At 44.0% G+C, this 25,631-nt stretch overlaps 1 protein-coding gene across 1 annotated transcript in view; it reads left to right on the plus strand.

The window, feature by feature from the left end:
* The first annotated feature begins 9,899 nt into the window (after window positions 1–9,899).
* Window positions 9,900–25,631, plus strand: part of ENTPD3 (ectonucleoside triphosphate diphosphohydrolase 3) — a 34,297-nt gene continuing 18,565 nt past the window's right edge. Inside the window, exons 1-4 of the mRNA XM_090046423.1 lie at window positions 9,900–10,137; window positions 10,867–10,917; window positions 19,096–19,223; window positions 24,793–24,910. Coding sequence (XP_089902549.1) covers window positions 10,878–10,917; window positions 19,096–19,223; window positions 24,793–24,910 — 286 coding nt within the window. The 5' untranslated portion in view covers window positions 9,900–10,137; window positions 10,867–10,877. The remainder of the gene's footprint in view (window positions 10,138–10,866; window positions 10,918–19,095; window positions 19,224–24,792; window positions 24,911–25,631) is intronic.

Here is a 25,631-nt window from a genome sequence, read left to right on the forward strand (position 1 = left end):
GCCTCACCAGTGCCACATAGAGGGGGAGGATCACCTCTTTGGACCTGCTCGAGATGCATCTGTGGATGCATGACAAGGTGCGGTTGGCCTTCCTAACTGCCTCTCCACACTGCTGGCCCATGTTCATGTTGGAGTCAATGATGACCCCCAGATCCTTTTCCGCCTCTGTGCTGACAAGAGGGGAGTTCCCCAACCTGTAGGTATGATGCCGGTTGTTCCTCCCGAGGTGCATCACCTTGTACTTGTCTGTGTTGAAACCCATCCTATTCTCATCCACTGACCCTTGTAACCTGTCTAGGTCTGATTGTAGCCTGTTGCATCCTTCCAGTGTGCCCACGTCCCCCCACATCTTAGTGTCATCAGCAAATTTGAACAGGGTGCTTTTTACCCCCTCGTCCAAATCACTGATGAAGATGTTAAACAGTGCGGGCCCGAGGACTGAGCCCTGTGGAACCCCACTGCCCACGTCCTTCCAGGTTGAGAAGGACCCATCCACTACCACCCTCTGGGTGTGGCCCTCCAGCCAGTTGGCGACCAATTTGACTTTGTGGGTGTCTACACCACAGCCCCCCAGTTTCTTAATGAGAATGGGGTGAGAGACAGTGTCAAAAGCCTTCCTGAAGTCCAGGAAGACTATATCCACTGCTACCCCCGCATCTAATGATCTGGTGATCTGATCGTAAAAGGCTACCAGGTTGGTCTGACAGGACCTGCCACTGATGAACCCATGTTGGTTGCCCCTAAGCATGCAGTCCCCTGCTGGCCCCTTCTGGATGTGTGCCAGCATAATGTGTCCTTGATCAGGTCTTCTCCATCCCTACGTCTTAAGGGGGTTGGTTCCTGAGTGCTCAGACACTGGATGGCTTTGGTGGGACTGAAGCATATTGTGGATGTCATCGAGATGTTGAATCCACTTACCCTTGTCTTCCCACAATGTGTTCTTCATATCATGGGTCCTCCTTTGGACCTCTACCCTGGCTTGTTGGACATTCAGTTTCTTTTGCTTGGAGTTGGTGTTGTTTTGCCAAGTACAAAAGGCCTTGCAATTGTGATCGATCAACACTGGGCTCTCCCAGTCATTTCCATAAAGCCAGTCTTGATGTTTCCTGGTAGAGAATCCAAGTGTCTCTTTACAGGTTCTGACGACAGTGGCCTTAAGGGCACCCCACATGCTGCTGACATTCTCACATTGTTGTTGATGGGAATTCACTTGTTTTTCATTGAGGTTTTTCATTGAGAGGTATTGCTTACTTGGGTCCTTGAGTCCTTCAGTGTTGTTCTGTTGGCATGCTACAGCTGTCATTTGGGAGCCAGTTTGAGTGACATAACCAAGCAGATGTGGGTGATCAGTCCAGTAGTCATCAGCTCCTAGCATAGCTCAGGTGATTCAGACATCTTTGCAGTCCCGGGCACAGATAATCACATAGTCAATCAGGTGCTAATGCTTAGATCATGGGTGTTGCTGTGATGTCTTGTGCCTGTGTTTTCTGGTAGAATAGGGTGTTGGTGATGGTGAGTCCATGTTCCATGCATTTGGTCAAGAGGAGGATGCCATTGGAGTCGATCTTTCCTACTCCTCCCTTGATGATGGTTCTGTTCCAGAGGTTAGAGTCCCTTCCAACTCTGGCATTGAAATCACCAGGAAGAATAAGTCTGTCTCCCCCCAGAACATCAGAAGGGACCTGGTCAAGGTTGGTGTAGAATTAACAGTTGAGGCATAAGCATTAATGGTGATGGTATCCTGGCTCCCCTGTTTATACCTTCCATGACAGAGAGTCATGAAGCACTCATTAATTCTAACAGCAAACTCATTGAGTTGGTTGATGAGTTCTTTCTTAATGGCAAAATGAACTCTGTGATGTTGGCTTTCTGCTTCCTTTTAGCCTTCCAGAAGAAGGTATAGATGGCTCCATGCTCTCTGAGCTGCCCATTTCCTGCTCTCTGGGTCTTGCTCAATTCAGCTACATCATTCTTGGGCCACAATTACAGCATGGCATTCTGGACGTTCACTATTAGGGCTGTCCATGAGGGTCCTGATGTTCCAGGTCCCAAAAATGATCATGTGTATTTGTTGGTATTTTCGACTGCAGTGAAGGTGATCCCACTGGGTGCAGTTATCCAGTCAGGAAGAAAGACAGAATACAGTATTAGACCGGTTATGTTTAGGGCACCTGTTCTAGCCCCTCCCCATGTGGAGTGAGTAGAGTGGATCCTGAAGAGGGCTGCTTAGCCACAGTTACAGCTGCTGAATTGCACTTCTGTCTCATCTAAGTGCTAGACAACATTCTTGTAACTGCCACCTTTATGCCAGTTCATGATTAGGAGCTTCCAGACATCACAGTCCTAATCCCATCACTATTAGCTGGTTGCCAAAGGGCTTGAGGTGTGTGCTAGAAAAGCTGTTTTCATGAGACACCTGTGCGTGACTTTTTTATCCTGGAGAAGCTGCTGCATATCAGCTTCCACACAGCTCTTGACAGAACAGGACCTTGATTCAATGGCAAGGAGACCAAGACAGTTAGGGATCTTGTTCTGCTGCAGCTTACATCTACCTTCATAACCATTGAGATTCTAACATCTTTTGCCTGTTTCGTCATTGAGGACTTGTAGACCCATGGCTAGGGGCTGGGCAGGCTTTTTATAGTGGTGACCTCTACTCGCCATGTCACAGCACAATCACAGGATATATGTGGCTTTTCAGGTAGGAAAGCATTGCCATCTGCTGTCCTTGCTACATCCTGGTGGTGCTGCCACTGCTTGGTCTGTGACTGCATATTCATCAGAGTTACCCGTGCTTATTTTCCAGCTAAACCTTCCCTGAAGGTCATTCCACTATCCGCCACCTGTGAATGTGCTGGGTAGCAGTACAGCTTTGCCCCACAGTTCAAACAGAATCAATGAAACTGTAAGGTAGAAGAATCCAGATGTGGTTTGGAGGGCTTGTAGGAAGCGGCCAAGTTACAGATGAAGTTGTGGGTAAATGCCTACAGCCAGATCCCTACAAACACTTGAGGCTTAAAAGTCAGATCAGAAAGGCCTGTCCAGGACTGGCACTGTGAGTTATTCTAGTAGCTAAATTGATTCCTATGAAGTTTAATATAGATGAGACAATTGAGTTTAATATAGATGAGCCTTCCAAAGAGCCAATATGAAACCTCTGTAGTATCTGAGTGCCTCAACTCTTCTCTAATGAGTGATGTGTAGACCTTATGCTGCCCCTTTCATGGGGATATATTTCACTCTAAGCAAAGACCTCTGGGATGAGACCTTATACATACACTAAGCTGTTCTTTTTGCTTCATCAGTAGGAAAGATCCAGTGGCTGTTTTGGCAAGAAGAAGAGTTTACTCTGATTTCCTTGGTGGACATGCCTTTGTGCTATGTACCATTTGCTTACTATCCTTTATCTCAAAGTCAGCTGCAATGCATGAAGAGCATTTTATATATATTTCTGTGCAATTCTCAGACCTTCTAGGATAGTATTTATATAAATTAATTTAACTGTACATTTTTATTATTCTCATGCCTTATTTATATTTATACACATAGAATTTAGTTTTAAGAACCAACATTAACATTTTATTGTTTTATTTTTCAGTATTAAAAAAGATAAATTAACAATCTTATCCTAAGTAATAGGAGCATATAAACATGCTGTAAAACAGCCATAATGTTGACTTCAGAGAAGTGCACTTGGAGCTTATGAGGGAATTACACCGTATATCAAGAAAAAAATCTTTTTGGACACAGTTTCTTTGTACATGTCTAGAATTTATTGTGACAGTATAGCTGATTAAATCAAACTGTTTTAAAAATATCCTAACATATTAACTGCTGTTCAGAAAAAGATTGATGCCTTGCAGATTTGTTAGCTGGAAATGCATTAATCATAGCAAAACTGGGAGTAGCTACAGTATAGCCAGCAGAGGAGGAAAGAAAGTATGAGCCGGGGCAGAGAAATGGATGAAAAATAAAATATTAAAATGAAATGATTATCCATTTTCTGAAATGTAATTCATTCAGTCTACTCTGCTAATAGAGAGGTCAGAAACCAACATGCTATATCTGGCATCCTCTAAAGTTTAAATCTGTAGAGTTATATACATACACTATTAACAAGCAAAGAGGTTTTTGGCAAGCAAAACAGTTCAGAAGACATGGACAAGCAATTGGCTTTTCTATGAATGATAATCTTTTTGCACTTTTTGGTATGCCCTAAGGCTCTGATCCTGAAACTTGACCTGGATAAGTCAAGTTTATGCCCAGGGAATCTTACTGAATTCAGTCAGACTTTTACACAGCATTTATTTATTTTTATTGCAGTATTGTCTCCTTTTTCCAGTTGAGATCAGGGCCCCAGTGTTATTCATACTTCTGTTAAAAGACCAATTCTACCTCTACCTATACAGCTTATACTTTAGACAAAGGATTGGAGGAGAAAGAGATGAAAGTGAATTGCCAATGGGTGCACAACTGTTAAGTGGGAGAACTGAGAGAAGAACTCTGGGGTACTTCATCCTTTTTCTCTAGACCATGCTGCCTATGTTTATGGGTCTGTAGTGTCTGTCATGGCTCCAGATTCTGTCTCACAACCAGTGACTTTTGAGGGTATATCTATATCACATCCCCAGTGCTCCCAGGTCCCTGTGCAGGCTGCTACTAAGCAGTCCTGTGCAGTCTACTACTAAGCAGGCCTCGAAACACTTTTAAAAGCTGACAGACAGAAATACTACATCAATGATCTATTTAAATATCTCATTAGATGAAGAGAAATCTTTTACCAGGACTGCGGAGGACCTCGTAAACCAATGCAAGGTGTTGAAAGACATGCACAAGGGAGCCTGGCCAGAATGGCTCTACATTCACCTGAATTCTCAGTTTATTTTGACCAGTGAGCAAGAGTGTTGGGAACAAACTGACAGCAATGCTGTGAAAACCAGGTAGGGAGATGGCTTTGGAAGAAGAAATAAACATGACAGGTAAGTTCTAGAGTTCTTTAAAACAGAGGAAGAAGTTTGTGCAGGCTGACTGATACCAATTTATGTTCATGTTTATTTGTGTATGGGCTGCCACTATGGGCAGGACATCAGGAGCTTCTGTTTCAAGAGAGAAACAGCCTTGTTAGGCACAGTTACAACCAGTAAATCTAAATATGCATGGCATCCATTGTGATGTATCCATTTTAGGTCCCTGTACTGGGGCTGAATAGATCCATCACTTACACATGATATAATAACCTCAGGAACACAGGCAGGTCTGTTGCCATAGCCAGGATTTCATACCACATTCAACACAGTGCTATTTGTACTGCCAGTTCTCAAATTTGATCCTAGGGAAGGAAAGTTAATATGAACATGTGTGATTTTTGGAAGAGAAGTGTGGTAAACCAGGAACATTCTGCAATATAGTTAATAATTCCCTGTTGTTTTTGAAGTCTTGGGAAGAAAACCTTCTTCAAAGTTGGTGTAAACACTAGACTTAAACCAAAAAATGTCACAGTCACTGAATGAGAGTCTCAGTGAAATCAGCGTAGGTAGCTGGAAAAGCAGCAAAAATGGAGCAGGATAAGAAGGACCATCTGCTTAGGGCCAGCCATTTACAAGCGCTTGCAAGAATAATATCCAGGCCATTTCAAATTGTCTTCCTGGGATGGTGAATCTCATGTAAGGGAACAGCTACCTCTTATTAGGGTGGAATCATTTTCTGCTCCTCTTCTCCACTAGTATTTCTTCTATGGGTGACTGGTGCCTCCTCTCCTGAGTTTTGGGGAGCACCAGTGGAACACAACTGGGGGGGAGTCCCCCAGCAGCCAGCCGGTGACCGGGGGGTGGGGTGAGGGGGAGGGTCCACCAGTGGTCAGTCGGCAACCAGGGTGGAACTTCCCTCGGCAGCACTTCTGCCACTGCCATCCTGCTGGCAAAGCCAATTTCGCAGCAGGTGGGTGGGTGGGGGGGGACAGCACAGATAGTCATAAGGCTGTTTTCCTGTTGGTAACCATTATAGTCCAGTGCTGTGGAGTAAAGCATAATCCATGGTATGCCTTCTGCAATTGTGAAACAATAGCCATATTGCTGTAATTTGCACATATTTGCATCGACAGAAGTTTTAATCCCTGTAGTTCAACAGTTGATCACAAATTTGCTTCTACCTGGGATGTTAAAAGTGGTTGGATGATTTGGTGATTAGGGCATAGAATAATAAATGCTACAGCATAAATCTTGTGCTTTGGGTGTCCCCTGATCTCTGGAGTGGTCTGGAAGGCACAGTTCTCTCCTACCTATACCAGTGCATAAGCAGTTCAGTGCACTAGGGGTTGATTATTTTGCTCTTCCCAGAAGCATCGTGTTTTGGCCACTGCTAAAGATTGTTTACAGGACTTACAAAACTATTTCTGGGCAAAGAATGCTATGGGGTTTTTTTGTGTTGGGATTTGCAGAAGATCAGCATTATACCATTTTGAGGAATTTGTAATAACAAAAAGAGAGCGGGGGGAGCTCTCTTTTTTTCCTACCCTGTAGTTGAACTTCTAGAAAAAGGAAGGTAGGGTAGCATGAAGGTTTGTAGATTACAACTATACTATGAGGCTGAAGTCCATTCTTTATTCCCAGGTTCTTATTCAAGGGCCAAAATATATTTAAAACTACACTGACAAAAATTCTGTAAACAAATTCAGATTCTCCAAAATTTCACCAAAATCAGAGATTGAATTTTATAACAATATACATTAAAGCTAGAGGTCAAACTATGCTTCCACGGGTTTAAAAAATGTCGTGAAAATACCTGTTGCTTAAATACATACTGAGATTTGGGGAACTATAAATAGGACTTCTTGGGTCATTCCGAATTACATGTGGCTGACTACTAGATGGTTCTGAAGTAGCTGGGAAATATCATATCCTCATGCAAGAAATATTTCTGTGATAAATAGTACCACACATCCACCACCCATCCCACCATCTCATGTTGAATAAGCAGGTGTCTTTTGCTAGCTATGAGGCTGATTGGCCAAATGTTTCTTGAGTCACCTCAAGGAAGACAGCCCACAGAACCACTTGTTCATTATAGAGATTCCAGGATGTGTTGCTACTTGCCCCAAAGCTTTGGCTCGGTGCAAAGTTCTGGTCTGTGTCACACCCTCCTTCCTGCTCTCCATTTTGCAAGCGATCTTTCAGTAAGAAATTGGAATTTCAACCCACATAAATGAGAAAAGCCATCTTGACTTAAGTGGCATGTCCAGCTAAAAGCTAAGCTGTTTGGAGAAATGAGGACGTGATGCTTCTCATTCCAAAGCTTTTTCTCCCTAAAGCCCTGTCTCATTATCTCCCACCTCCTTCCAGTTTAAATAAGCAACTGTCCTACTGACTAGCTGTAAATGAATCAACTGTCATACAAATGACTAGGTGGGGTCACATTTATGCAACTGTAAGCTGTTATGATGAACCCAGAACAAGCCACTTCTTCACTCAAAGGTCTATTTCTTTTATGTTACACCCCTCCCACTAGCACAAGGTCTTGTGCACAGTCCTTTGGTAAGAAACTGTGGTTTCATGGGAACATAAGAATGAAAGAGACCTGGGTAATTTGGGTACTGTCCTCTGCTATTACAGCAACTATTTCATATAATCTCTATCATCAACTTCTTCCTAACATCTCAACATACATAGATGACAGATCACCTTTTACGCTACTGCAAGTAGCAGCTCTGCCTCCACTATGAAGGGACCCGCCTCTCATCACCAAGTGTCTTTTCTGTGCAACTCCCTACATAGTGGTACACCCTCCACCCACTTCTCTACATTTGCTCTGGAAGCAAACAGGGACGTGTCTGACTCAGAATGAGCCAAGAATATTTTGTCCCTTGCAGCCATTCAGAGCCAATTTCTTATTCAAGGAGTGTCTGCAGCATGGACAGGAGGGTGCAGGATTTGGCATGAGGTTGCACTTCGAGTGGAAAAAGAGGTTCAGGACAAGGCAGGTCATATATCCTGGCTCCTTCAGGATTAAGAGGTGCAGAATTGGGATGATCCAAGAATAACTGGATCATTGCTATACCCTCGATTCCTTATTCAGATTTGAGGCAAGAGTTTTGTGGTATGTTTAATTGGACCAGATGTATGGTTGGGAGAGATTTAGACAAGTTTTGGGTATCATAGGACCTGTCCCCTAAGCTTATTCAGGTTAGAAGCTTATTCAGCTTAGGAGCCCCTTACATATTGCTCAGGCTGGGGCCTTTCTTGAATGCAGTCTGATGTTTGCAGTGCTGGTCCATGGGGGTGCTAAGGGTTTAGACCAGTGATTCTCAACCAGTGTGCTGCAGCACCCTGGAGTGCCTTGAGATCCTTTCAAAGGTGCTGTACTATGTTGTCCCTGCTAGGAGCACCAGTGTGACTCACAAGATGAACCCAGAGGCCACATTCAGACAAACACAGATGTGCAGTATGTGACACTGCAGACCTGTCTGCAGCAGCACACCCTGCACGTGCAGGCATTCCCCATGTTGCTACCTTGCAGTGCAAGGTGTGGGGGGTTGACCCGAGGGCATCCAGAAACCCATGCCAAAAAAAGCAGGGTGGTGCATGTGGTGGCAGTGTGTGCTGCCCCAAACTGGAGCCTAGCCAGTCAGAGCCACACTCCTCCTGCCCCAGGAGGCCCCCAAGACCCTACGTAAGGATGCTGGGGCCAGTACAGTTGCTAGCCCCAACCTCCCTTACCCCACCTGGGGTACCCTGCTGAACGCCAGAGCGCAGGTGGCATGGGTGTTCCCCGGAGAGAAGTAGCAGTGGCACAAGCTGTGCCGCTGCTACTTGTCCCCAGGGAAACAAACATCCATGCTTGTCTGGACGCAGCCAGAGATTTCAAATAGAAATCCAGAGTCAAAAGCTTTCTGCCTAGGTGTGGACTTTCAGAACATGTAATTCAAGTGTGAACTCACTGCCACCAGAAGTCGTGGAAGCGGACAGCTTAGCTAGATTGAAAAAGGAATTGGACAGATTCTAGGAGGAAGGTGGCATCACTAGCTACTGAGCATGAGAGTTAGGGATGCAGCCTCTGAATTAGAGCTATCTAGACCTTAAATGCTGGAGGCTGCAGATGAGAGAGGAGCAGTGGGAGAAAACCCTTGGTCAGACCCAGCTCACTCTCCCTTTCAGCCTCTGCTCTCTGCTAGTGTGTGACACACCTGTTTGATACATAAGGTTAACATAACCCTCTTAACTTGGGGATAAGAGGAGGGTCTTTTCACAGTGGAGGCAGGGCTGCTACTTGCAGTGGTGTAAAAGGTGATTTGTCATCTACCTATGTTGAGTGGTTAGGGTGCAGCTTGATGATCAAGATTATATGAAATAGTTCCTGTAATAGCAGAAGACCAGACTCAGATGACCCAGGCCTCTTCCACTCTGTTCCCATTAAAACCCCAGTTTCTTATCAAAGGGCTGTGCACCAGAAAAGGGTGGCAGGGGTGTAACATGCAAGAAATGGAGCTTTGAGTGGAGAAGTAGCTTGTGCTGGCTCACCATAGCACACATGAGGAGGTTTTTTTGGCGGGGGGGCGGGGAGAAATGGGTTGATTTGGGGGGACAGGTAAGGAGAAAACAGGGCCAGGAGCTGGGTCTGATAGGAATGCCCTGAGGGGGGAAGCCGAGCAGAGGACGGCCATGCGATGCCAGAGTGGGCTCGATGGGCACAGGGCGGGCTGGGGGGGATGGCGGGCTTCTCTTCTTATTTTGAAGACGGGCGCCCGGCCCGGCTCTGAGCAAAGCGGGGAGCTGGCATTTTCTGAGGGGCGCCTGCAGCCTCGGGAGTCTGTGTGGCTGCGAGACCCGACGGGTCGCCTCTTTCTCCCCCCTTTTCCTTCGCCGGCTGGGTGCTGAGGAATCAGGGGGGTCCAGGGACACGCGCTCCTCAGCCCCCGCGCGGGGGAGGGCGGGGAGGGACCAGAGCAGGACACCCCCCCGCTCCTCCTCCCCGCCTGGGCGAGCCGGCTGCGGGCTCCCCGCGGAGCTCAGCTTTGCCGCGGCGGCGGGGCCGGCTCCTCCATCCCACGCAGCCCCTTCCCAGAGGCTGCAACCGCCCCCACAGCGGCGGGGGCGCCGGGCCCGGCATCGCCTCGCGTCGCCTCGCATCGCATCGCCGCGCGGGGTAAGGCGGGGGCCGGCGGGGGCAGCGCCTCAGCCCGCGTGTCCGGAGCGCGGAGCCGCCGCCGCGGCGCCTGGTGCGGGTCGGGGCGGACAGACGTGCTCGCGGAGCGGGCGGAGGCTGGCGGGGGGCAGCGGGGATGCGCCGATGGGGTTCTCCCGTGTCTCTGTCGCTTGTGCGGTCGGTTCAGGCCCCAGCTGGTTTTAGCCTCCTGCAGGCGTGACCCCCCCCACCGCATGTTGCTAAGCTGCCAGGATCCTTCTCTGCCATGGGAGACCCCCTCCTCCTTCTGCCCTGCAAACAGCGCCCCCCAGAAGCGTGGGGAAGCTGGGAACAGCCTGCCCCGAGGGGTAGTGGACTCTCCATCTTTGGAGGTTTTCAATGATATAGTTGATGATCTACTTGGGGCTGGTTTGAGCAGGGGGTAGGATGAGGTGACCTCCTGAGGTCCCTCCCAACCCTCATTTTGTATGACTGGATGAAATCACCCCCAGAATAGCCTCCCCCGTCCCCCCCAAAGCATGGACCACTACAGCTCCAACATCGCGCTAACCCTCCTTCCAGTCGCTTGGCCTTCTCAACCTTGGAAGCTTTAACTTGCCACATCCTGATGTTATATATACTTCTTTGAACTTCCCACCCTTTTTTCGGCCTCTTGCAGCTAAGCTTTCAGCCCAAGGCCTCCCGTTTCTTTTTTCTGTTTTAAACATTTGTATTTCTCCCGTGATGCAGGTTGGGAAAAGATGTTGACGATGCTTGCCCGCCCGCCCTGCGAACAGGCAGGTTAGTCCCTTGGCTTGGTGTTGCAAGGAACTGATAAGAATGAATCTCAGTTTGTAATCTATGTTTGCACGTATTCAGAGGGGTATTGAACCTAGAGACACTCACATCTTAGAGGCGTGAAGACATTTTGTCATGTCACCAACTCTCCTTTGCAGAAAGTGATTCCTTTCATCTAGCGTCAGCTGCAGGAAGCAGAAGAAAGTGGTCTTTCCAATGTCTTCATGTGTGGTCCATTATATTTAATTTAATTGGCCTTAACAATCGCCTGTATTTATTTTATCACTTGCTCTGGAAAGCTGGTGTTTTAGTAATGAAGTATAACTAGCCTTTGATATTGTATCAACATATTTTAAAATGTTGCTGCTGGCTTGGTGCCTAAAATCCACATTAGCTAAACTGAGTCACTTACATTCATGTGGAAGTCAACAGGGCAAATTCATCCCTGGTTCAGCTCTGCTGACTCTATTGAATTGGGGATGAATATTGCTGTCGGTGTTCTGTTAAACTGAAATGTACTGAGTTGATTGTGTGTAGCTGAAACTGGAGTGTGGTCTTATACTTCTGTTCCACCAACAGGAAGTCTTACAGCTTTGCACAACCTGAGTACTATGTAATTATAATATTTAACTTTGTGGAATCTAAGGTGTACCTCTAATAAACAGGCGAGTATCCTGGCCCAGATTTACAAACTATGCTCTGATTAAATTGTTTTATCTTCCAGTGATACTGGATTATGAAAGGAATGCCACAAGTCATGCTTTTTCATATATTTTTCCTATTGAAAAGATTTCTGACACATGAAGTCACTTTAGATGGGGATACATTCTGGTACCACTAAAGTGAGTGGGAGTTTTACCATTGACTTAAATGAGAATAGGAGCTAGTCTGTAGAAATATGTGATTCCTTGAAATATATATATTTGGGTGCATTGCTCTATTCTGAAAAAGATGTAGCAAAGAAGCAATATTACAACAATTACTGTGTTAATAGTAATTAACAATTAGCAATTGCTTTGCTTTTCAGTGTGACTGTACATTTTCAAAGGCTCTGTCCAAATATTAATTTGTCTTCAGGTGTTACTGTTTAGTAACTTATTTTTTTCCAGTTTCAGAAATCAATGTTTTGACCTATGAATGAAATATATACATTGGGCAATGATACTTTCCTCTCACCCAGCCCTCAATGATAAGCTATTTTGTGATCATGTAAAGTTTACAAAAAAGAAGGGGTTTGTTTGGGGGCTGTCTTCTTTTTACAAAAGCAGAAGTTTTATCCATGTTTGATCCATTCTCACATGGACTGGTTCTTTAGGGATTATTTGTGTATATTGATAAGTCTCACTGATGGCTCCTCCATGCACATTTTCTCTAGGTAAATTTCTGATATAATATTTCTGATATAAAAATAGTATTTCATCTTATCATTCACATATTTTTTCCATATAACGCTCCTTTTAATAATTTCAAAATGCCCCAGCAGAGTAAAGCAAATTCAGCCTAACCATAAACATATTTGGTGACAACTTAATGATTTTCAAACAGGAACCATATTATAATACATGCTAATAAAAATTAACTTTGTATATATTAAATAAGGATGCAACCCTTAACATACTGGTGTCCTAAGAATGCTGCTTTTAGGAAACTTCAGAACTTAACTAAGTATGCAATACATTGTGCACATAGTTCCCAGTTTATTAGGTCTTAAATTGTAGCAGACTTGTACCAAAGTGATTCAGGATAGATCATAAAGAGTGTTCCCTATCATTTGCATGCATTGTACCAGGGCTTGTAATGCCTCTATTTATGCTCCCTGTGTTCACCACAGGAGTGCAAAGTACACCTAAGGGGACAGAGACAAGATAGATAGGTGTGTTGTCCTGGGCACACTTCACATTGGCTTATGGCAGTAGATGGTAAGGTGCCATCTCTCTTGAAGGCTGGAAGTAGCAGCATCAGTCTCAAAATGGTTGGGCCTATGTGGCATAATTGGGCGCATCTACACACGCAGTTGGCATGTAGCAATCAACTCCGGTATGGTTTGCACTGGAATTTATTGCTCCTTGGTGTAGCGTTTACACATGCACCCAGGACTGGGGGTCAGCCTCCCAGTCCAGGGCTGCTCTGCGTTGGCTCAAAATGCTGTGGCGGGGCTGGCTGGTGCATAAGGGTACTCCAGTGTGGGGCTAGGTTAGCCAGCAGTGCCCCAGCCAGCCCTGTCACTGTCTACACATGCATTTCACCGCATGTAACTACTCCTCTGTAGGACAGTACTTGTCCCAGACAGTACTATCCTACAGCAGTTGATTAATTTATTGCACCCTAATAGGGGCACATGTGTAGATAGTGATGCTTTACTACAGAGCTAATTAGCTCCACAGTAAAGCACATGTGCAGATGCAGCCAATGAGTCCTCAATAAGTTTTAATAGGTGAGTCACTTCCAGGCATAATATATACATGGAAAATCATATAATTATTTAGGAATTTGCAAGGCAGTAATAACTCATTTTCTGCTTTCCTTAGGTGTAAAGACCACAACCTATGATTAGGATGAATAATTCTGTTTTGTTTTTTTAAAGTAATGACTATTTGGGCATTCTCAGGACTGCAATGGCAGGTACCTAGAGAACTCTAAGGGTAAACACAGAAGTGCTCAGTAAGTTTAGACACCTTCAGAGTTAAGTGACAGCTGAGCAAGATTTTTTTTTGTATTGCAGAAGAGAGGCATCCAAGTTATGTTTTAGGCACCTTGGTACTTTTGCTGAGACCTGGCTTGATATCTCATTAGCATTATTAAAAAGAAAAATAATGGGATACTCCAATAAGAAGATAATAGGAAGACCCTGTTCCCTGCTTCCCCACCCTTCTGAGGGGAAAGTTTTCAGGGCCGAAGGAGAAGGGAGTCTCCAGGAAGAAGAGCTGGTCATAGAAAATAATTTGGGATTGAGAGATCCATATTTGAAATGGTGCTCAACCTTTTTGGCTGGTGGGCCAGATGGGCAGTGTCCTGTCCAACCACTGTGAGGAGGCCTGTGGCCCAGATGCTATGACTCCATGGATTGTATTTGGCCTGGGGGTCAGAGGTTGAGCACCCCTGGTTGAAATTAAATGAAAGGATCAGATAATTACCTTTGTAGAATTTTGAAAGATCTAGCTCATGAAATTGCAAGTTTAGTAGCAAGGCTTTCTAGTCTATCAGGCCTGTGATGGTACCATATGGTACCATTTCTGGAGAATAGAAAATGTAGTATCTTATATCTAAGAGGGGGAAAAAACAATCCAGGCAACTGCAGGTCTGTTAGGGTGACCTAAGAAGTGGGCAATACCTTAAAATTTGGAAGTAAAGAGTAATAAAAACACAGGGGGAATTAGGAAAAGGGATAAAAACATGGGTTTACTAAATATACGTTATGCCAATATCTTTTCTTTCTAGGCAAGGAGAAAGCAGTACATCCAATATAGTTACATAGTTTCATAGTTTGTAGGGTCGGAAGGGACCTGAGCATATCATCAAGTCTTACCCCTTGCCTTGGCAGGAAAAAGTACTGGGGTCAAACGACCCCAGCAAGGTGTTCATCTAGTCTTGTCTTAAAGACCCCCAGGGTAGGAGCCAGCACCGCTTCGCTTGGAAGTTGGTTCCAGATCCTAGCTGCCCTGACAGTGAAGTAGCACCTCCTGATATCTAGTCTGAATATACCCTCTGCCAGCTTGTGACCATTATTTCTAGTCACTCCTGGTGGTGCTCGGGGGAACAGGGACTCCCCCAGTGCCTGCTCGTCCCCTCTGACTAGTTTGTGACAGGTCACTAGATCCCCGCTCGGCCTTCGCTTGTGGAGGCTGCACAGGTTCAGGTCCCGTAGCCTCTCCTCATAGGGCTTGCCCTGCTGCCATCTGACCATGTGAGTGGCCCTCCTCTGGACCCTCTCCATGCTGTCCACATCCCTCTTGAAGTGTGGCACCCAGAACTTGACGCAGTACTCCAGCTGCGGCCTGACCAGTGCCGCATAGAAGGGGAGGATCACCTCCTTGGACCTGCTTGACATACATCTGTGGATGCATGACAAGGTGTGGTTGGCCTTCCTGACTGCATCCCCACACTGCCGGCCCATGTTCATCTTGGCATCAATGATGACTCCCTGCCTTTCTGCCTCTGCACTGACAAGAAGGGAGTTCCCCAGCCTGTAGGTATGGTGCTGGTTCTTCCTCCCCAGGTGCATCACCTTGCACTTGTCAGTGTTGTAACCCATCCTGTTCTCATCCACCCACCCCTGTAACCTGTCTAGGTCCAATTGCAGCCTATTCCTCTCGTCTATTGTGCCCATATCCCCACACATCTTAGTGTCATCAGCAAATTTGAACAGGGTGCTTTTTACCCCCTTGTCCAAGTCACTGATGAAGATGTTGCACAGTGCGGGCCCAAGGACTGAGCCCTGCGGAACCCCACTGCCCACATCCCTCCAGGTCGAAAATGACCCATCCACCACCACTCTCCAGGTGCGGCCAGCCAGTTGCCGACCCATTTGACTGTGTAGGTGTCGACACCACAGTCCCCCAGTTTCTTAATGACAATGGGGTGAGAAACAGTGTTGAAGGCCTTCCTAAAGTCCAGAAAAACTATGTCCACTGCTACCCCTGCATCTAATGGTTTGGTGACCTGGTCATAGAAGGCCACCAGGTTGGTCTGACAGGACCTGCCTCTACTGAACCCATGTTGGTTGCCCCTAAGCATAAGCTCCCCCGCTGGCTCCTCGTGGACATGTGCCAGGATAGTTCTCTCAAAAAGCTTGCCTAGGATCAAGGTAAGACTAACTGGCCTGTAGTTTCCTGGGTCCTCCTTCCTCCCTTTTTTGAAGATGGGAACCATGAGGTGGTACCAGTGGGGGGGCTGATCTGGTCCCTGCTCAGGAAAATGGAGGCAAAGAAGTTGTTAAATAGGTTTGCTTTGTCGTCTGGTGTGACAACCAGATTTCCTAGCATGTCTTGCAAGGGCCCCACGTTACCCAGTAGCTTCTTTTTGCCCCCTATGTATTTAAAAAAGGACTTCCTGTTGTCCTTGATCCAGGTAGCTAGTCCCAGTTCCATCTCCGCCTTGGCCTTCCTGATCGTCCCCCCTGCAGCCCCGAGCAACTGCAGTATAATCCTCCCTGGTGATGGCCCCTCCCTTCCATTGGGTGTACGCCTCCCTTTTAGCTAGGAGATGTTCCTGGATGCTTTTGGTGAGCCGTGGGGGCTTTTGCGCCCTCCTGCTCCCTTTTACCCGTGTTGGGATTACCTCCCTTTGGGCTTGGAGGATCGTCTCCTTAAGGAGCGACCACTCTTCTTGGATACCTGACTCCCCTCCCCTTCGGGACCTCAGTGCCTCCCCGACTATTCTCCTTAGCTCATTGAAGTCCTCTCTCCTGAAATCTAGGACTGCTGCCTTGCTGCAGGCCTTTGCCACCTTGCACTGGATGGTAAATTCCAACAGGTGATGATCGCTGTCGCCCAGGTATTGATATATTGACTGTATATCTAAAATAATTAGTTAAACTAGAGAAGATAGGAATTAAAATCAGAATCACAAGGTGGATAAAAAAAAAACTGGTTAAAGAGGAGAAAACAACAAACTGTACCAACAAGGAAATTACTAGGCCAGTGGGTGGTTACTAATTGAATTCCTCAAAGGTTAATCTTGTGATGACCAGTTTTGTTTAATATTTTCATCAGGTTGTGGCCCTGGCACCTATGATTATGATGAATAGTTCTGTTTTGTTTTTTAAATCAAAGACTATTTGTTCATGGTCATGTAGGTATGAAAATAATAAGCAGGTGTAGGCTAATGTTATTTGGGGATAGCAGTGTTGAGAAGCACCCTCAGTCACACAGGAGAATCTAAATAACATACAGGAGGAACTGCTGGACTTTGAGAATACCAGTAAATGTACTGATGAATTTCATCTCCTTTCTAAGTGCAAGATTGTATACTTAGAGAGTAGAAGTAGCTATAAATTAGGAGTTAATCAGCTGGAAATGACAAAAGAAGAGAAAGACCTGGATGTATTAGTCAGTCACTGGATGGCTCTGACCCATCAATATAATGTGACCATGAGAAAGGCACACACAATCCTAGGAAATGTCAGGAAAGAGGTATTTCCAGGAGAGGAAAGACAGTATTAATACCATTATGCAGGGCTCTGATAAGACCTCCTCTGGAGTACTGTACTGCAATTCTGGTCACCCAGGTTCAAGGCAGATGAACTTAGACAGGAACAAGAGTGGAGAAAGAAAGATGATCAGGGGAATGGAGAGCCTATCATATGAGAGGAGGTTAGAAGCGCTTGGTTTGTTTAGTCTAGCGAAATGAAGGCAGGGAGAGATGATTACTGTGTATAAATTAATTCAGACGGTAAACACCAGGAAGAGATCCAAGTTATTTAAGCTAAAGGACAGTATCGGGACAAGAATGTAAGAATTAGGCATAAATTAGCCTTGAATAAACTTAGCCTGGAAACTAGAAGAACATTATATTGTAGCAGTCTTCTATTGGAGTCTTATGTTGGAGTAGCCTTCCACTGTCAAGAGTAAAAAAAATCCCAAAATTATTTTAAGATGGAGTTTGTATGATGTGGTTGACTGTGATAGCAGGAGGCTGGACTCCACGGATGTCTCAGGATCCATCAGGTCCCATGGACATTTATATGTAAGCCTATTGCCTCTGCACCAGCTTGGGGACCCCTACAGCTTTGTCATTGCTTCCCAATAATAGCTTCTAAGATTCTTCTGCCTTTAAGGGTGTTCCTCTGTATTAGAGGATACTTAAGACTGTCTTTGCTAGTATTATCTTCCCTTTGATCTATGCAGAGACAATGATGCACCTCTCTGTCAATCTCCAGCCTGTTAATTCTCCTCCCCTCTTCCCTATCCCCTGTGCATCCACAATTGCCCTCCAGGGCAAGCATAAAGGTTATTGCTTCAGAGGCACCTTTCTGAATAAGGAGAGACATTTGCCCAGGCAGGATCACCTCTGGTGGAAGAGATAAAGGGTTAATAGTAATTACAGTACAATGAAAAAACAAAACAAACCCTCCTTGAACTCCTTGGAAACCTTATTGGGGCAGCAGAAACGGCATACAAACAGAACCTTTACCTTTGAGTTTAATTTTCACAACTACACTTAGGTTGACTCTATAAACTCTTCTGGGTGGGGCAGTTGTTCCCTTACTCATGCGTAAGGCATGTAGGATACCTTGGGCACTACATAATAATAATACTCTTTGTACTTGCCCACCCATAAAGCTATCTTGAACTTCATTAATGCAGTTAGTAAGGCAGTGTCTGCTATATGATTCTTAAGTCATCTTTGGATCATATTTAGACAGTGCACTGTGTGTTACTTGACTACTATGAAGAAATTGAGGTTATGGCTATACTAGTGATCCCAAGGGCATGACTGAGAAACAATGCTTGCTCCCTCTCAGCATGTGAAAAATACTACAAAAATGTTCTTTCATGCCTGAAGCTTTTGGGAACATGCCTGTGGATGTTCTTAGGATCTTAATCTTGGGTGTGCTCCTGAGAGCAGTGTATAGCTGTTCTAATGGCATCTGCACACAACACTTTTTCAGCATGCAGTGTGTGAAGAATAGAAGCAGCAAGGTGAGGCTTGTTTCTCAGTGATAGACTAAGGCGGTCTCTGTTAATCATTTTAGATTCATGACATCCCTTGGAAAATTCCACCTGTTAGTTTAAATTCTTTTTTGACTATGAAAAAATAGAGCAATTCTTCAGTTGTAGAGAACTCAGGAAGACCATAACCGGTCAGAATGTTTTTGACACTATGGATTCCTATTTGAAATGTCTGGGTTTACCTTGTGAAACATGTTTGCAAACCTAATAGCAGTAACGTTGTGTAATATCCTGTGTAATACCCTGTGGCACCCTTGAAAAGATCACATGGCACACTGCTTGAGACTAACTAGACTAGAGTCACTGAAGGAAAAGTGTAAACATCCTTTTGCATTACAAAGTAGATTAGTTAGTGCAAAGCACCTTTCCTAGCCAGTTCCTGAGAAAACACAGGTACTTTTGTAGCTGCCAATTTTGTAGATCATCTATGGATAATACTTCCATTGGGAATTCATCAGGAATTTTGCCTGCTTTTAATGTCCCTTATATGGATTTTCCCTTTTCATTTTAGGCTTCCGAGTGCTCTCCAGAAGTCCAACCATTGTTGCTTTGGTATTCCTTCTTCTAAGCATCATTGTTATTATTGCCATTACACTTATTCAGATCAACCGAAAAGAGGTCCTCTCTCCAGGACTGAAGGTATGTTTTGAAGGACAGAAGGTAATGAAAGAGTTTGATAAATTGTTGTTTAAAAGAATAATAGTGATAATCTCTCTGATGTGTTTTACATAATAATCCCAACACATTTTACTAGCATTTAAGAGTTAGAGTCTCATATATCCCCTGAGCTAAGTATTATGGTCTCTATTTTGCCAATAGAGAGACTGATACTCAGAGAACAAGTGAATTGCCCAAGATCACACAGAAAGGCAGTGGCAAAGCTGGGGGGGGGAAGCGTCCCTCATTCTTAGTCTTTTAGCTACTAAACAATGCTTCCTCTGAATCTGAGCTTCTCTATGAGAAGAAACAATTCCCTTTATCAGTACAGATTGAGGTTTTGCATTAGTAGTTATAAAAAGTTGTTAATTTGTGAAATGATTTATGAAATTATTTAGCTAATGGCTAATTTTGGCCTCAGATAAGCATCATGTGGAACTTAATGTGCAATTAGAGTCACTACACCAGTTAGGACTTGTTAGCTCCATTACCCTTCCTTCTAACAATACCCATGTGAAAGGGTGTGTAAATCTGAAAAGTTTAACTGAAGTACTTTGGAAGATATATTCAGACCTTGTTTTCAGCTGCAAGATGGTTAAAAGGATATGTGTGCAGACTTAGAAGAATTGATATATATCACTTAAGAACAAAGTAATAAAAAATAAGCCCCTTCCTGAGAAAGTGTGAGTTCAGATCCTTTGAGTCCTGTGCTTTGTACAGATACCAACACATTAAAGGAGAACAGTCCCACCCTGGCCTAGTGCTGATGTGAAGTCCTCTCTAAGTTCCCTAGCACAGGGGCAAATTTTGTTACCGAGAATTCCTGGTAGCAAAAAAACAGTGCAAAAAATGGCATGAAAAAGTGGCATGGCATATGCAAAAAGAGCATGTGCTGGTAGACATGGAGGTTTGGTCCTCCTGGGAGATGCTGTGGCTGCTGGCCAGAGTATCTCCACTCCTTTAGTAATCCCCCAGCTTCTCCAGTATGCCATAGCTAGGAGGAGTGGGGAAAAGGCAGTTTCCCCAAAGTGGGGCTTTTTGCCCCACACCAAAGTGCGTGTGTAGGGGTGTGCACTGCAGCAAAAAGTAGTGGCACAAATTTGTGCCTCTGCTTTTTTTCCCACTTCAGGTGCATGCCTCTGTATGTGGGGATGTGCCTCATGGGTTTATAAAGCTCCTCTGCTGATGTATTGCTAATTCCATGGTTGCTCATCATGATTCCTTTTCATAGGGCTAAGTCAGGGATGACTTTTCTGTAGCACTAAGGTTTATGGAAATTATGTCTTCAGGGGACTTGCTGAACAAACTTAAGATGGTACATTATCTGTCCTACTCTGTTCCCTTTGTACCACTTCAGAATTCAGCTGTGATCATCAAAAACAGTTGTTTTTGAAAGGACAGCTTTGATCCTGAGATACAGTAATGTCCTAGAATAAGCAGATTTTAAGTGATAGCTACTGTGGCCTAAAGTTACTTTTAATACCCTAAAGCTTTTCATGCAAGGGTTTCCAGCTGTTTGTATGCACGTAAGTACAGCTGCTCTGGAGCATGAATTTGGATTTGGGAGGCCTAGCATCTTTCAGAAAATGTTCATCATTTGCAGGACTGATTGGGTTCTTCGGCAGGAAAGGAGGATCTTGAAACACCAGTCACTGAAGCCCATAACACATATGCTGATGTGACAGTGTTTGGAAATGAAAGTATCCTAATATATGTACTTGCTTGAAATCAAATAGCTATGGCAATAGCAAAAAGGAAAACCATTGTATTTTTCTTTACAAGTGGCTTTATTCCTTCTGCTTCAACTAAGCACAAAACTAAATCACTCATAACATGAACTTCTGGAGCCCGGGCTATTGCATAGTAGTACTTTTCCAGGTGCATTGATAAAACTCTGCCTTCAGGGTCATGTTTCTACTATACATATAGGCAAGCGTTACACAACATGTGTCATTTTGGTTTCATGCCTGTTGGAAGAGCTGAGACTTTCATTTTTCTAATCCAGTAATTTGTGAAGGATTTACTAACCCATCAGTTTAGGCTAGGGCACTCAAAGGGCTTGAGACTTATTCAAATATTGTGAAACAAGAATGATGAAGGAACTGTAAATATCCTTCAGTACCATGACTTGGAAATAAGTGTGGTATTAAAAACACTAGCTTTGAATTTAGCAAGCCCTAATGCCTAGAAATATATTTCTTTATTGATAGAAACAGCTTCTTAATCACAAGTTAAAGTGTCCTATAGTTTTATCCGTGTCAAATCATTTTTGTCATCTGGTACATGCTTTTGATTGTGTTCTGAATGTGCAATAATAAGCTGTGGGCACAAACTGATTGATTCAAGAAGCTTTGACCATGTTCCCAACTGTGGTTCTTAAAATTCATGTAAAATCTATATAGTTAAATTGGAACAAGCCCCCAGTATGAACACACTTAAAGTGGGTCCCACCTTTGCTGTAATTCTTTTATTTTGCATTAGTAAATTACCAAATTAAGCCAAGCTGATTTAAAGGAGGGTTAACTGTTTTACCTGTGTTCATTCTGCAGGGTTGCATCTATTTAGCTAGATTGAGTTAAATTGTGCAAGTTTTTGAGATAGACCAGGCCTTTGTAAACTGGTCAGCTGGTTGCATCAGAGACATCAGACCTGCCTTGCACTTTATATAGCTTTTGTACACATTGGGCATGTCTACAAGAGACCTTTACTGCGCATTTGACTAATTAACTGCACAGTAAATGTCTCAGTGTCTACATGTTCACCCCTATTAAGGTGCAAAAAGCTAATAAACTCCACAGCAGGGTAGGTCTTGGAGTTTTTCTTTACAAGTGGAGATTTTTCATGCACAGCAGTGCACATGGAGATGCTGCCCTAGCTGGCTGTGTCACAAGGTGTTTCAGCATGGGACTAGCCAGCAGGCAGCCCCCATGCAGAAGCACCCTTGTGCATCAGCCAGCCCGTCTGCAGCATGTGGAGTGTGGCTGGAGCAGCTCTAGATTGGCAAGCTGACCTGCCAGCCCAGGCTGCTCTGACCAGACTCCATGTGCTATGCACGAATATACTCCGGAGTAATAAGCTCCAGAGTTTATTTGTGTGAATTAATTGCATGTGTAGATGTGAACACTGGGTGTAAAACACTACCAGGTTACAATGGTAAAGTATTATACCCACTGTGTACAGGCATAAATTATTACACAAACTTCTGACAGTGGAATCTACTCCATTAATCTATTTTACCAGTGTCAGTGAAGTGAGGGGGAAAAATAGAATTCTAATATGGTGACTACAACCATGGTAGTGCCTCTAGCAACAGGAAAAGCTGCATGACAGAAAATGGAAACATTCTGTTCCTTCAGGCTGTTTCTCTTTTCTTCATTCTCAGTTCTCCCAGACAGCAATGGAGTTCCACCCCCTTTTTCCTTGATCAGTTTTCCCTTTTTGCTTTCTTAACTAATCTTACAATATATTGTACCAAATAGATGATATACTGATCATCCCTGAGTATTTGGGATCCCCAGCTTTCCGCCCCCTCATGCTGTTCTCTTCTTGATTGACCTTTGTCAAAATTATGTTGTTCTAGTCACAGACTGTCTTCTGCACTCCCACAATGCATTTAAAATGTAGGAAGCCCAGTTTCACTCTCTCCCATATAGCCCAGATTTGGCCTAAGCAATGCTTTAAAAATAGAATGTTTCTGGGAACAAGAGAAGAAATGACAAGAACAGAGAAAAAGGCAACAGAGGAAGGGAACGAGGAAATCAGGCCTCAGCTTGTCAGTGGTACAAGTAATCAAGCCAGACTGATATTTTTTAATGTAAAAACAGCCACAGCCAGACACTGATTCTCAAATGCAAGTAAATCAACTGGAAAAGTGAGGTAAAACCCCCACATTTGTGTTAAAACATTAAAAAGCACAATTGATGAAAGCAAGGAGTATCAATGGGAACTCCAAGTCCTCAGTTATCATGAGTTCCCTGTCAATGAGATTCTGGGGGTTATAAATAAACTCAGTAACTCTGAAGCAGATAAGGGAGGTCTCCATCATCTTCCCTTTCCAGGTGCATGTAAAATGGGGGTAATGATATTACTTTGGTAAGTCTGATATTATTCTGATAATGATATTACTCTGCAGACATTTTTTTTGGCTAGGGACTTTTTCTTACTATGTGTATGTATGTTGTTTAACACAATGGGGCCCTCATTGAGGGGGACTTTAGGACAGATTGTAATGCAAGTAAAGAACCATACAGTTAACATTTGATTGCAGCAACTGATAAGAACAGCAACCTCTTACCAGCATTTTTCCCTGGGAATATTCTGTATAGCATGAAGCTAGATGATACTCCCTATAACAGCCAGAGCTGCTTAGGAACAACAGCTAATCACCATGTTGCTAGTAACAGGTATTGACTGTAATAGAATCGTAGAAAAGTGAAAGGGATCTCAGGAGGTCATCTAGTCCAACCCGTGCAGGATCATCCCTGTCTAAACTATCTTCGACAGGCATTAGTTTCTCAGAGCAGAGAGTAACTCCAAAGTGAGAATATCCTATTTCCTGGTTTTCAGATATCTCTATAATGAGAGAAGCATTAAAACTTACACGTATTGTGAATACTTTTATACAGCAAGCCAAACCCATCACTAATGTGCTAGTATTGATATTAGCAGCTTTTGTACCAGTTACGAATCAGCTACAAAATAAGGAACTAACCCTATTTATTTGGATTGTATTTCAAAAGAAACAACAAAGGTCATCTTCTGCTCATGATACCAGCAGTCAGGACATCCTGGGCCTACTAACTGCACTGCACAATTATACATTAGCACTTAAGAGTCAAGATTTACAGTTCTGATTGCTAAGGGAGTAGGTATATTTCACGAGATATATGAGGCATCTAGATCTTTGTAAAGAATTTAATATCCCAGACAATCATTCATTATTCTATTTATTGTAAAGAACTTCAGGCTGCAGCTCAAGCAAGCATGCCTTCTTCTGTTCTTGTAGTTTTTGTTAAATTGAAAGGGATGAGAGACTATGATGGCTGTAGAAGACAACTGAAGTTTGCCTTGATAGCATTTTTATGTAGTAGAGACGGGACATAGTGCCACACCTGCAAGCTACAGGAAGGACTAGAAATAGTAGTACTGGAATTGCCCTATGGGGCATATAGTCGTGTGTGTGTGCCTGTTTTCGTGATGTACTGAGCACACTCACTGCCCATTTACTTCAGCAGTGATTTGGGGTGATCTACATTTTACAAAGTCTTCATGTATCTCATTGGAGAGTTTGGGCCTGACCCTGCAAGGTAGAGTGCTCTTTCCATTCTCACTGAGTCTGTATTTAGAGATGCAAAGATGACTCTCTGTGCTGCAATTTTTTAAGGAGTTGTCTGGTTTATGCTGCATGTGTCGGTATCAATTGTATGTCAAAATATTCTTATTTTATTAAGCACGTCTGTGGCACAATGACACACATTGAAAGTCATGGAATGCTTTATGAAAAACAAAATACTGGCAAACTCCTGGACTTAAACTGTAACCATTTTTTCAGTATGGAATAGTGCTCGATGCCGGATCATCTCGGACTACTGTCTATGTTTACGAATGGCCAGCAGAAAAAGCAAATGATACTGGAGTAGTAAGCCAGACCTTCAAGTGCAACGTGAAAGGTGAGGATCAAGTGGAGATTAGTGAATACAGTAATAGTCTGGTGCCAAAAAAGTTCTCTTTCTGAATTATCAGGCTTGATTTTTTTTTCCCACCCCCTCCCCCTGCCTTAAAGCTCGATTAAGTTCTAGGAAGTAGGGGCTGATATGGATATCGTTACAGTTCTTTGGTGCCAACCCAGGTCCTGGTGATAGAGTAGACTGGGAGCTACTCTTGTGTAAGGCAACTGAGGATCTGGAGCTCTGCTTTTCCCTGAGCAATCCTTTACATGCCTCTTGCCTCTCCTCAGGTTTGGGGGGCGCTAGCTTGAGCAGGAGCTGCCTGTTCTCAGCTTACATGAGCTTCCTTGGATAGAAAGCTGATTGGCACGAAAGGGCCAGATGGGACTAGAGAATTTGGCCCTGTAATGTTCTAGTTTCCTCAGCTATTCTTTGAATTGGAGGGCTCTTGTACAAACAGTTAAAAATCATCACTTTAGTAGTTGTTTCCTGGGCCTCTGTACTGAAACTGCCAACAAGGCTACAGATTTTTATTATGGTTTTGTGAAGTGGATTTAATCCATTAGGAACTGGACAAAAAAACTCACACAGGGCATTAAACAGCCATCTGATAACTGACAAGTGCTATTGATCTGGGCTGGTGTCACGTCTGATATTGAAATGAAATGCTCTATTCTTTACCAGTCACATATTTCCCTTTGCTTGTTATCTAGCTTCTGCTTTG

This window comes from Crocodylus siamensis, chromosome 5 (assembly GCF_052110815.1).
Source record: "Crocodylus siamensis isolate JL-2025a chromosome 5, ASM5211081v1, whole genome shotgun sequence".
Taxonomy (NCBI): domain Eukaryota; kingdom Metazoa; phylum Chordata; order Crocodylia; family Crocodylidae; genus Crocodylus; species Crocodylus siamensis.